Here is a 14,331-nt window from a genome sequence, read left to right as displayed (position 1 = left end):
TGGTAATTTAACCCCTTTTTGTATCTATTTTATGAATTATTTGGAAGTCGTCGTCCCGCCTCTTCCCTTAAATTCCTTATCTCCATTGACTACTACAAAAGATTAATAATTGTTTTCGAATTATATATTTTAATATTATTATATTATTAGATTATTCGCGACACGTTTTACGCGTGACATACTAAAAGCAGTTATAACAAACCATAATAAGATTCATCATTTATCATATAAATCAAACAATCAAATCACATCATTTTTTTTTTTAGTGACAACATGAACAACATGAACAACATGGAAAAGCATGCCACATTTTTAGAATAAATTCGTACTACAATGTACGAATTACACGCATACGCATTGTAACGCATTGGGGATAAAAAAGTGTTATCTGATATACTGTAAGTAATTTAAGTAATAAAAAGTAATGTACAGCAATGTAATATCAATTTCTTTTTAACACTTACATGCGTTAATTTTAATTGTTAAAAAAAAATATATAATGATTTTTTTTATAGACATTATTTACTTTAAGAAATTTAACACGAAACGTGTTTCTGAAACATTTCAGGGGAAACTTTTTTAATATTCATACAAATTATATATATTATACATATATAATATATACAAATAAATGTAACGATTGTAACGTGCTTTGCTCATCCGTTTTTTTTTTTGCACAACTTAAATTATATATATACAACTTATAAATTTGGTAAAAAAATAAATAGTTTCACGGATTGTAAATTCGATAAAAATGATAAATGTGTAATGCGTATTCAATAGATGGATTGTGAAATGAGAAAAAAAAAAAAAAATTAATAATAAATAAATAAATAAGCATATCTTATAATCAACAATTTCTCGTGCTTTGTTGTTATAAAGAATATCAAAGTTTCAAAAAGATATTTTTAATAACTACGAATACAAATGTTCGTACGTCAATGTTTATCCTAAATGAGGGTTCTTTCATTGTTGTACCTTGTACATTAAAGAAAATCATTTAGATAAATTTAGTTTAATTCGAAATAATAAAGTTGGGCAGAGTTAATAACAAGATTTTTATCAGGTTTTTTAACGTTAAATTACATAATTTATTATTAATTTTAGGTCAATAAAGTGGGAACTTTTTTTTTCCCTTTTATTGACTGGTAAAGGTGACACAAATAACGTTATCATGGGTATTTACCATACCAAATATACTGTACCTTAAACTTTACCCAAGCAAAAAAGAAATTTTTTAACGCCATCATGAAATTTTTGACATTGACGGTTCATAAATCCTGAATATCATAATTTCATAATCTCATTTGAAGATCTTTCATTACCCTTTTTTTCATTCCCAAATTTAGTTCAAATAATAATCTGCCTATGTTTAAGCCGTACACAATGGAACACAATATGACAACAGTTTGTAATTTAAATGATGAATTTCTTTATTTGGAATAATTTCCTATTTTTAGTTATGTATGTAATATTTTTTGTTGAGTTTTTTTTGTGAAATTTGTAGAATTGTAGTGCTTTAAAATGTGGGGGTTTTTATTTGTTGGAAAAATTTTACAAAAAAACTTTGCATAACTTTATAAAGTTTTGAAGTGTGTCAAAAAATTTTAACGATTTAGATGACGACAGATTTATGGGCTGACTCGGCGGTATAGGCGTGGGGCGTACCAAAATACAATGATCTTTTCTACATACATATTTTATTTTGGCTGATTCTTGTATCCCTTTAAAGGATTTTAACGAGATTTTTTTTTTTTTTTTAATGTGATATTATTATTATTATTATTTAAATTATCTAAAAAATATTCGCACAATGAATTTTTCGATGAATTGTAATCTCATATCTCATTTTTTTTTCCATTCATGAATAAAAATGAGAGATTTAATCAAAATTTTTTTCTATTTTTGGTCATACATGTGAAAATTATCTAAATCTTTTTCTTTTTGTTTTTCCGAATTTTCTTTCTCGATTTAAAGACAAAGAAAATGAATTTGGAAGATAAAGGAAGATAAAGGAAGAAGATAAAGGAAAAATTATGATCAAAGAATGATATGAAAAAAAAAAAATTGAAAGGTTTAATCTTAAAAAGTAAAATTCTTTGATTCATTTAAAATATAATAATAATATTTTTTTTATTTTAATAATAAAAAATCTTTATTATTTTTCCTTTTCAACTTTTCTCTAATATGGAAATATCTCCCTTTTTTTGAATTTCATTGGTAAAATGAGATGATCTTCATTTTACTTCATTTTTAATCAATCCCATTTTTACACCGAGAATTTTTTTTTTTTTGATTTTCGAAATTGTTTGAAATTTTGATTCTTTTTTTTTTTCATGGTTACTCATCTGTAATGTTATAAAAAAACATTCAAGTGACATGCAAAAAAAATAAACATACAAACTCAGCATATAGGTACATACATATTTCAAAAAAAAAGTTTGAATTTCTTAAAATGGAAATGATTCAAAAACATAATAGCAAAGAAAAAATTGTATTGTTAATCTTTTTATTTCACCTTGTTCAATGGTATAACACACGAAAGAAAAGGGGGGGTTTTTCTAACAAATTTTCCAACATTTTTCTAACCAATTAAAAATATGAAACAAAAAGAAACAGGGTTTCAGAGTAAAAAATAAATTATGTCTTACACTTTTTTTTCTTTTTTTATTAAGGGAAAACACTTGTCAAAATTCCTCTTCCTCTCTAAAGTTAGTCAAATTTTTACATGATTTTCTTTTTACATATTTAATGAAGTATAACTTTCGTAATGCATAAATGAGTTATCAAACTTTTATGGATTAAATTAAAATTCTATTCGCGGTAATTTCGTTAATTCTTTATTTTTTTTTTACAAACAATCTTTATGGAATGTCAAGAAAGAAAAAAATTTTTTTAGGGGTCTGGCGATTAACGTAATTAATACGCAGCATACTGTCAAAATTTTATCACCTAAAAAAAAAATTTTTTTAAATTATAAATATTTATATTATAATGTATTACGAAACAGATGGGACAATTATTATAAAATAAATGCATATAATAATATTGTTACTAAAAATACCAATCATAAAATTTACTTTAATTACCGAAAAATACGTCATATAATTAAATTATATCATTAAATGAGGAACCAATTAACTTTTTACTTGTCACTACTTATCACCGAACATTTCCATTAAAGGTAATTAATCATATCACTTATAAGAGATTTACTCCACAATTTAAATTATATTTCCGCCAAAAAAGAAGGAAACTTGAATTCCTTTTTTTATTATCCATAACCGATAACAAATATTATTTTCGATTAAGGGTAAAAAAATATTTTTCTTTTTTTACCCCCAATTTCCCTAATTTAAATGATGGATACAATTGGTATTATAATATGTTGTGATTACCTCATAATACATAACAAAAAATTCCTATTTAGTAGAAAAAATGAAGATGAAAAAACAATATAATTATATAAATTTTTTTTTTTGGCGGGTAAAAAAATTAAAAAAAATGGCTTTTTTTTTTACCTTTTTATTATATTATTATACAAAGAAAAAAAGAAAATCTTCTTGTCTTCTCTTAGGACTTTAAAATATATAATAAATCCGAATTTTTTCAGGGAGTACTTATTTGTACGGCGTTAACTTACATTATGCAGAAGATTATTGTATAGAGAAAGTAGCACAATCATACATATATACACATATACATATACGATATACTATATTATAATTATATTATAATATAAAAATAATATAATATATTATTTTTATATTATATCATATATATATATTTTTTTAGTCGGGAATTTTAAATGAAATTATCCGCAGAAAATAATTTTTAAAAATAAATTAGTAATTTTTAGTATTAATTGTTATGCAAGATAAAGTTAATCTACAACATAAATTGCCTTATATAATACTCGTACCATAGTGCCACGAGGCAATTCCGCATCGCCACGCGATAAATAATCATCACATATTGTTCTTTTATATTTGAGATTTTTCTAGTAAATCAATGACAGATGAGGATTTTTTAACCGATAAATTCCGTTTGAAGAAGTATACCGGCGTCTTTATAAAAATTTCAGCAATTTTAGTATAAAAAAAAAATGTACTACTAAAGTTAGGTTGATTATATGCAGAATGTTCAGTGCGTGAGAATCCATCATTTTTTTTTTAAAAAAAAAAAAAAAATTTCATTCTCATGACATAGAAATACAAGATTGGAAACAAGTTTTAATCTGAAAAATGATGCATTTGACGCCCATGGTGATAATAAACAAGGCTCACGCGTTTATGGTGATGTCGTTATTTTGGTATTTTGGGCGTTCTTAGACATCTGACGTGAATCATACAAAATGTCCCACCATGTTCGTTAAAAATGTTTATACGTAAAAAGTTTGTAATGTTCGCAAATAAAAAAGTAGGAAAGTTAAATCAACATGTGAGTGTGCATCATTACGAGATTATGGGCAGGAATCACGCATAGAAAGATAATCAATCTATATTATGTATGCAATTCCCTAGCAGCTTTAACAACTTGATTTGATTTTGATTGCGCCTCATATTTTAAATATATATATATATATATTTTTTTTGTACCGCAGTTCTTATGTAATTATATAATTCAGGATGAGCAGCAGCTAATTGGGATGGGAACTGGTATGAAAGAAACCAAACACAACAAAAAATAAAATTTTCTTTCTCTCTCTTGAAAATGATTATCATTATTTGGCTTATTTTATGAAATTGGTGCTAAGATTTTTTTAGGTTAATGATATCGTTAAAATAACGAAATTTTTTGCTAATTTGAATTTTTTTTTTAAAGTTTTACGGTATTGATATACGGTTACTACGTTACAATTAAGGAGAAAGTTTAATAATAATACATTGTCGTGTAACTGTAACACGTTGTAATCTCAAAGACGGGCTGACATATTTTATAACCTTTTTTACTTGTACCTTCCATGTGGATTTCCAAAATTTCCAAATGAAATCTCTATTATTATAAAATATTTTAACTTTTAACATGAATAATAAGAGATAAAAATGTATATGATTTCTCTGTAATTTTTTTTTTAAAAAAAAAAATATATATATAAAATAATTATTATACAATTTTTTTTTTCTTTGTTCTTTTTTTCATCATAAGCTTGTTTACCCGATTTTTTAAGGCTGTATTACTTTAAAATTACTTAATATAATTTTCCTTTCTTTTTTTAACCCTCCCTCCCCCTTTTTTTTTTTTTTTCTTTCCCTTTCTAAAGAGGTAAAATGATTTATATCACAATGAATTCTTTTTTATCACATCCTAAAAAAATGGGATTTCTAAATTAAGTTTAGTATTATTTAATTTAAACTTTTTATATGTAATTACTAAAATCGTTTTTTTTTTGTTGTGGCATGTTTTACTTTCACTCTTCTATTTAGAATTCTATTAACTTTTTAGACAAAGAATTTTAAACTACCATAATATAAATATTATAAACTATAATTACACAATATAAATAATTATAGTATCCCCCGAGTCTTGTTAGTATATTAATAAAATAAATGGGCGCCCGATTTAACCTCTGATTGAATGAACTGAGATAAAAAAAAAAATATATAAATAAGCTATAAATCTTTAGAATATTTATTTAAAAAAATTTCTACCAATTTTTTTTTTTTTCGAGTTTTTATATATAACATATAAAAAAAAAAAAAAAAATTTATTAAAAAAAAACCCGCCAAAATTTTATTAACGTATTAAAAAAAAAAAATTTAAATTTGTCTTTAAGTCATTTCTCGGTAAAATAAACTTTTTTTTAAAAAAAAAAAACTTTGAACCACGAAACAAACAATTTTTTTTTTACACCACTTTGTTATTTTTTCCTTGTTTTTAAAAGAAAGAAGGAAAAATTATTTTTGTTACAATAATATCAAATTTTTAGTTACGCATATATATATAACACCCCGATAAACCACTTTTTTTTTCACGTTTAATCAAAATACACAGATATTTTAGTCACAATGCTTGTTCTTAGACACAACACGCTCTCCTCAGACCAATTAATTATTTGTGAGAGGGTAAGTAATTTTTTGTTTTTTTTTTTATTATTTTGAAATGAAGAGAGGTTAAATAATTTTACTTACCTCTCTTTCCTTTATTCTTCTTATCCTTTTAGACAATGCTCAAATTCATTGATAATAAACTTACAGAAAAAGATACTGGATTACATTTTAATGTATGGAAATGGTCGAAACCTGAATTATTTGGTCTCATATTAGGAATGATGGTTAAACTTGACCTTGTCGGTGCTTTAAATATTCGAAAATCTGAAATGTTGGATTTCATAATTGATGTTGAAAAAGGTTATTACAATACTTCATACCATTCCTTTTTACATGCCGTTGATGTGGTAGTTGTTCTATACTATATGTTGACAGATTTAGGTTCTGCAAAGTATATATCATCCTTAGATGCTATTTGTTTGCTCATCGCTGGTTTATGTCATGATATTGGTCACGTAAGTGTTATATATTGAATATGTTTACGTGTTTTTCTTTATTAAATATTCAATTTATTTATTTATTTTATTTTTTTTTTCTTTTTATAATAGCCTGGTTTGAATAACGTTTATCAAGTAAATGCTCGAACAGATTTGGCCATTAGATATAATGATCAATCAGTTCTTGAAAATTACTCTTGTGATCTAACTATGGACATTATAAATAAACACAAGTTATTCCGTCACGTGCATAAATGTGATACTGAATACTTGGGTTGTGATCCACAAGAGGTTAATGCTTCTTTGAAAAGTTTGATAAATAGAATTATTTTAGCTACAGATATGACATTTCATTTTGATTTATTAGAATCTTTACATAATATGATAGAATCTACAGGTTTTTCATCTTCAGAAGAATCTGGTGAAGAAACTGATAGTGGTTGTTCTTCCCCTTCTACTTCATTATCTTCATCCCCTGAATCATCCCCAATTTCAATAAACCCTCCAAAACAATTTCCAATTTCTAAGGATGACCATGTTAAGATCATCAGATCTTCTTCAAGATCTTCCTCTTCATCATCTATTATAGTCACTTTGGATTCTGAACAACGTGAATTATTACTAAAAGTATTGATTCATGCTGCTGATCTTAGTAATACTGTTCGTCCGTGGGAAATTTCTAAACTTTGGTCTGATCGTGTAGTTGATGAATTTTTCCGTCAGGGTGATCTTGAAAAAGGAAATAATCTTCCAGTTTCTCCTAATATGGATCGTGAACAATCTCATCAATGTCAAATAAGTCTTGGTTTTGGTGATTTCGTAGTTAAACCTTATTTTGAAGCTTTTGCTTCTTTCTTAAATCCTTCAATGATATTTTTGGATATTTTGGCTGAAAATCGTGTATTCTGGGATAATATGAGAAATGCTCCCCCACAACCAGAAATTGTTTTACCAGTTTCCACATCAACTGATGATTCTAATGAATCTTTTTCATCATCATTATCTTCAAAAAGTTCTTCTACAAAAGGTCAACGTCGTGTCAGTTTGGCTGCTGGTTTATTAATAATTCCAGAAGATATACAAGAAAAATTAAGAATGATGACTACTTCACGTTCTTCAAAGAATCGAAGATTAAAAAGGAGTTTATCTGGTCGTTCTTATAGTCATCATTCCTTACTTCCTACACCTAATTCTTTAACACATGATGATGTTGATGATGATGATGATGATGATGAATATCATAAGTCTACAAGACGAAAATCGGAGGGACCGAGAAACATTTCAAGTAATTTATCAATGTCACCTATTACAACAGTAATTGTTTCACCTCCTGCAGAATCATCAGCGGATGTAACCCTATCATCAACACCCATGGCTTATAGTTTATCCCATAATAACAACAAATCGGCATGTAGTCATCATCAAAGACGTTTACATGGTCGCATGAGACGAAGTAGTTCTCTGGATCATAACATGATTCGACAAATAACCGCATTATATGGTAACGGTGATACTCAAACTTCTGAACAAAGGGCTGTTATGGCAGGAAGTTAAAAAAAAAATCTCTTTATATTTTTATTTTTTATTTTTATTTTTTTTTAATTATTATACATATAATAATATTACAATAGTAAATAATCAACCTTCTTACCATTTGTCCCTTTTAATTTCATTATATTATACATAATCTTATATATACAAACAACAATTACATATATGTACATCCATCAATCCCCCACTCTAAAATCTTTTTTTTCGTGTTTATAACAATCCAATTACTCGTCATTTATATATATATATATAAAAAAATATAGAATCTTTTTTTTTTCTGGAAAAAAAAAAAAATTGTTTGAATTTTAATCCTCACTTAATTATACATAGAATTTTATTATTTACTTTTTTTTTTTTACTATTTAGAAAAAAAAAATGTTAATTTTTTATTTTTTTAAACGGCTCTTTTTTTTTTTAAAAAAAAACAAGATTTTTTTTTTTCCTTTTTCTTTTTGTACATAATTATTTTTTTTTCCTTTCCTCATCATCTTTTTTTTTCAGAGTCTTGAAAAAATTAATAAAAAAAAATCGTCAAGTCTTTGTTTTTTTTCATTGAAAAATTTTTTTAGTTCTGTATTACAAAAAAAAATGTTTATTTTCTCGGTTGTGAGAAAATTGTGAGAAAATTGTGAGAAAAACTGTGAGAAAACTGTGAGAAAAAAATGTTAAAGAAGCAATTATTCAAATTAATTCAAATTATTTAATTATTTAATTATTTGTTTGTAAATTATTTGACCAAATTCAATTTCTCGTATAAATTGCGTAATTTAAGTAATTTAAAAAACGAGCTTAAAACAGTAAAAAGATAATCCGAAAAACAATGTAAACGTATGAATAACGCGCGGGGGTTTTTTTGATCGACTTATTCTTGGATTCTTGAAAAAGAATCGGTCCTAAAAATAATTCCCAGGACCCGTTTCACATGCAAAAACAATTATTTCATTTTCTTGAAATCACGAGATTTATAATTGGATAAATTGAACGATCTAAACTAATTAAACTTATTCTAATTTAACGATCGGCGTAACGTAAATTCTGTATATGTATGTACCCCGGTGTGAAGCGGGGTACTAAATCATTGGGTTAGTGATGAACTGATGATTTACTGCGACGATGAAATAAAAAAAGAACAATGGAGGAAAAAGGAATTGATCAGAAGATTCGGAAAATTTCGGAAGTTTTCGAACGGTAGTTAAGGAAACATCCGATCTTTCACTGCGGCTTATGATAATTAACGTGTTTTACTAACTAATTATTGCTAACTAAAGAAGTATTTCGAAATAAATTTGTCAATATGGATAATGTGGATAATGTGGATAATGTGGAATTGTGGAGTTGTGGAATTGTGGATAATAAATATTTATTTGCTATTGTAGATTTCGGAGATTTCGGGAAAAAGATGATTTGGGTGATTTGGTGATTTCTAAGTGTCTTTTATGTGATAAAAAATTTTTTTTATACAAGATTATTTTATAAAATACGGGAAAACCATAATGCAATTAGTAAATGTTTTTTTTTACGTTTTTGAAATTTCGATTTTTTTTTCTTTATTTACTTTTTTAAAAAAAAATTATTTTCAGCCGATGTCGATTTTGATTGGTCACAAGAGAAAAAAAATGAGATTGGTTAATCTTATCGGTTGATCTCATCTGTGAATTTTTTTTTTCTCGGAAAATTTTTTTTTTTTTCGGTAGTATAAATAGTATAAATGATAAATGATTTTTTCTTTGACAATGAATTTTTTTTTTTATTTGTTTGTTTTTTATTTCATTTTATTTTTTCTTTGAAAGAAGAAAGAAAGAAAGAAAGAAAAATTTATAATGAAGTGATGATGATATTATTTGAAACTTTTCTATCAATTAATGTTTGATCATCTCTTTATATATACTTATCTGTCATTGGTTTCAAAAACATAACGAATGATTTCGTTTTCTTTGTTTCAAATGAATATTCGCTATTATTTTTATTATTATTATTATTATTATTACAGTATGTAATTTATTATATGTTATTTCTTATAATTATTATTATTATTAACTCTTAAAAAAAAAAAGGACTTATCCCCCAAAAAATTTAAGAAGTATGATTTATAATTAATGATTAATCATACAGTAATAGTAGTAATAGTAGTAATAGTAGTAATACAGTATATTCCTCTTTGTAATTAATAATTTATAATTTGAAAATCCTTTTTTTGAACTTTTTTGAAAGGATTTTTTTTTGAAAGAAAAAAAGAAAAGAAAGTAAGTAAGAGGGATAAACGAAATAAACAATAATAATTTAATTTAATAATAGATCATTGGATCTTATTATATAATTTGCATATTAATTTAATTTATTTTAGTTTATTTTATTTTAATTTTATATTTTATTTTAATTTTATATTTTTACTTTATTTTTGATTTATTTTTTTTTCTCTTCTTCTTTGTCATTACATATTTATTTATTTATTTATTTATTTATTTTTATTTTCATTGATTTTAAAAAAAGAAAAAGAAAAAAAAATGCATGAGAGGTTTTAATTACTAATAAATAAATAAATAATAAAATCTTTGAAAAGAACAAAGAACCAAGAAGGAAATGAAGGAAATGGGGTTTTTTTTAACTCCCTTTTTTTAAAAAAGATTTTTTTAAAGATCAAATCATTAAATCATTAAAAATTAAAGAAACAAAAAAAAAAAAAAAAAAAAATAGCAATAAATTTTGAAAAAAGTGATATAACAAAAGATAATCTTTTTAATCTTTTTTTAAAAAAAAAAGAAAACAAACAAATAATAATAATATCAGGTGATTATACATTCCCAATTTTTTTTTAAAAAAAAAAAAAAACGCGTGGGTAATCAAGGATTAATTTTTATTTGATGAATGAAAATTTTTTTTTAAAAAAGGCGATGGCGATCTGAATTTTTTTTTTTTATTCATAGATCCCAATTTAAGTGACATGGCTTTTAACTAAACCTAATATATAATAAAAAATTTATTATTTGATGGGCTTTTTTCTTATTAAGTTTTACAGTTTAGCAATTAGTGTTTAGTGTTACCGTTGTACATTACAGCGATTCGGGTTTTTTTTTTTTAGAAAAAAAAATTTTTTTTTTTTTTTTTTCTAGGTCACAGCCATTAGTTAAAAAAAAAAATTTTTTTTTTCCTAAATATCTCTTTCTTTCTTTTCTATAAAAATAATTATGTCACCGATCGCTTTTGACAATACTATTATTGAAAAAAATAGCTTTGAAACTACAGAATATGTAGAATATGTTAATGGCCTTACTAAAGATTCTACAAAGTCATGTATGAATCAAGAACAACCGCAGCAACAACAACCACAACCGCAGCTTGAACAAGAACAAGAGCGAAATTACACGATTACAGTAGAACAACCACAAAAAGAAGAAGATATTGTGGAAGCTTCGAGTGATATGATGCAAATTGATGAACCAAGACAAGATATTTCAAATTCAGAACAAAAATTAGATCAACAAAATTCTTCACCACAACAATTACCTCAACCTTTACAAGAAATACAACAAGAGGTCACTCAAATAAAACAAACGAACTCTGAAAATGTTGAAACAAATACTACAAATTCTAATGGTATGGAAAGTGTAATAGAAATTTCTACAGAAGAAACTTTATTAAATGGGAATGAAGAGTAAGTTTAAAGTCATTTCTTTATTCGCGTTTAACTACCGTTTTTTTTTTAATTTTTTTTTATTAAATATTTTTTTTAATAGTTATGAAATGGTTTTAAGAGCCGTAAATGTACTTAAATTTCAACTTGAACAAACAAAAGAAGATATCAAAAAAATAAAAGATATAAAACAACGTGCTATATCAGATCCGGAAATGTTTATTGAAAAATTGCGCGATGGGGTAAGTGAATAATAATTTTTTGGTTCTTTTTTTGGGGTTCATCGTTAAAGACGCGTGATCTTCATATTTCAAAGACCCATGAAAAAATTCCCGAACGCCAGTATATATTTGGTGTTCCACAAGTCGATTGGAGCAAATATCATACCCGGCCTTCACAGTATAAGCCACCGCCACGTCCAGGTAGATCATCGGGAAATTTTTTTGATTATATGATATAATGATATATTTTAACTTATATAACTTTGTTAATTCAGGGCGAGAAGTTTCCAAGGTTTATATTATTATGATACTTATTATTTAGTATTAAACAATAATAATTTTTTTTTTAAAAAAAAAATTAATTATCATTTAAATAGTCATCGACAAGTGATGATGAAAAATCACCTGACCCCGCTGAATTTGTTCATAAAAAAGCTCAAGAGTTGGGTTTTAAAGTTCCCCCAAATGCGGTTTTGTCAACTCGTACTAAAAGGAAAACTAACCTAGTTTTTGATGATGACACACTTCCACAGAGCATTGGGTCAAATAAAAAAGGAAAACAGTCATTATATAGCACACCAGTTAAAAAAAGAGGGGCGATAAGAAATGAATCGGCGAGGTTAGAAAATATTTCATAGGCCAAAAAATATTAATAATAAATAAATAAATAAATACATGTGTATATATATGCATCATTTTAATTGAAAAAATTTTTGGTTTTATATATAGTGCAGTTTCAAATAGATCAACGTTTAATACTCCTATTACTATTGCGAGCACGAGTTATTCACCTACTTTAACATCATCAAATCGAAGAAATAATAAAAAGGTAATTAAGTAGAACTTTTTTAAATAATAATTATGAATTATGTTCTCTTTTAAACATAAATTATTGTCAGAAATCTAGTGATCTCAAATTATCAGAAGGTTCGCCAAAAACGGGAAATTATAATATACCTTGGACGGATGAAGAACAAGTATGTTATAACACGTACCTCTCATTTCAGCACATCGAGAATAATCTGTATTAAAATTTAAAATTTCCTTCGATAAAAAGCGTCGACTGGTAGAATTACTTGCGATTTACCCAGATGAAGAAATTCAGTCTCATAGGTTTAAGAAAATTTCTGAAGCTTTAGGAACAAGAACACCGAAGCAGGTTAATAAACATCTAGCATCTTGTCATTTAAATTATAATAAACTTACATATAATATTTCTCATAAAAGGTGGCTAGCAGGGTACAAAAATATTTTATAAAATTGGCAAAGCATGGCTTACCCGTTCCTGGACGAATACCCAATGTTTCAGTAATTATTGGAAGTGTGTAGGGAGGAAAACAAAAAAAAAAGTTTGCATTTTCAGCCACTCCCTACACACCTATAGTGATTCTTTTTAAAATTTTAAAGGATAGTCATTAAATTTTTTTTTTAAAAAAAAAATAGTTTGCGGCAGCAACAACAAAAAATTCACAACCAAAGAATAAAAAAACTGGGAGGGCGTCAAAACCAAAATCGATATTACCTTCCGAAAAAAAACCTCGACATTTAAGGTAATCTAATTTTTTAATTATGAGCGCCAAAACTGGTCACAAATCAGGTGGATTGATTTATTTGGTATTAAAATTTTGTTGAAATTAGGATATCTGGATTATCGTATTTGGAAGCTCGACCACCACCAACAGTTTATATGCCCGATGATGATGATGAAAGTAGTATCAAGAATGTAATGATGTCAGTGGGTCGCCCACAGGACGATAATATACATCAGGTTTACATTTTTTAAAACTTTCAAAAATTAAATTTTTATAAAATTATAAAATTGCTTAACTCACATAAATTCTGTTGATAGATGTGTAATTTTATTACGGGACCAGTGCATTATGGTTTTTGTGTAAGTTTAATTTTATTTATTATTCTTTTTAAAATTTTATTTAAATTTTTTTTAACATTAAAAGTTATATTTTTGTTGAAAAAGTGTGATGGATGTCATATGGATCCAATAATTGGAACACGATATCTTTGTAATGAATGTGATGAAAGTCATGAAGTTGATCTATGTGAAGAATGTTTTGTCGAAGAATCTTTTGAGAATGGTAAATTTTGATTTTAAATCAATTGACTTTTTTAATTTAATCTTCCATTAATTTAATCTTTTTTTTTTAATTTAATATTCCTTTAATTTAATCTTTATAGAATATCACAAGAAAACACACAAGTTTACATTAATCACAAATCCTATAACACCACATATTGATAAAGATTATGTACCAGAAAATGTTGGAGAATATAATTATTTAGGTGTTGCACCTCCCTCTACATCGTAATATATTCTTACATCGTAATAACGTATTTAAAAAAAATTGTGCTATAATAGATGTGATTTTTAAAAAAAGAAAGAAAAGAAAGAAAGAAAAGGTGGAAAAAAAAAATTTTTTTTTATT

General features: G+C 25.6%; 2 protein-coding genes across 2 annotated transcripts; both read left to right on the top strand.

The window, feature by feature from the left end:
- Positions 1-6,008: 6,008 nt before the first annotated feature.
- OCT59_005381 (uncharacterized protein) lies at positions 6,009-8,546 on the top strand (the record flags this gene model as incomplete). Its single annotated transcript, XM_025318097.2, has 3 exons — positions 6,009-6,065; positions 6,164-6,505; positions 6,599-8,546. The coding sequence occupies 3 exons, from the start codon at positions 6,009-6,011 to the stop codon at positions 8,039-8,041; spliced, it is 1,842 nt and encodes a 613-aa protein (XP_025176894.1). The 3' UTR covers positions 8,042-8,546.
- A 2,666-nt stretch (positions 8,547-11,212) lies between these two features.
- OCT59_005380 (uncharacterized protein) lies at positions 11,213-14,214 on the top strand (the record flags this gene model as incomplete). Its single annotated transcript, XM_066138334.1, has 14 exons — positions 11,213-11,690; positions 11,773-11,911; positions 11,986-12,091; positions 12,166-12,182; positions 12,268-12,509; positions 12,620-12,719; positions 12,790-12,867; positions 12,948-13,049; positions 13,118-13,198; positions 13,334-13,440; positions 13,529-13,658; positions 13,740-13,781; positions 13,866-13,983; positions 14,084-14,214. Exons 1-14 carry the CDS (start codon positions 11,224-11,226, stop codon positions 14,212-14,214), a joined length of 1,860 nt encoding a protein of 619 aa, XP_065997483.1. The 5' UTR covers positions 11,213-11,223.
- Positions 14,215-14,331: the final 117 nt, after the last annotated feature.

The sequence above is a fragment of the Rhizophagus irregularis genome, chromosome 13, assembly GCF_026210795.1.
Source record: "Rhizophagus irregularis chromosome 13, complete sequence".
Taxonomy (NCBI): Eukaryota; Fungi; Glomeromycota; class Glomeromycetes; order Glomerales; family Glomeraceae; genus Rhizophagus; species Rhizophagus irregularis.
The sequence above is the reverse complement of the archived record's forward strand: the minus strand, read 5'-3'. Positions and strand labels throughout refer to the sequence as shown.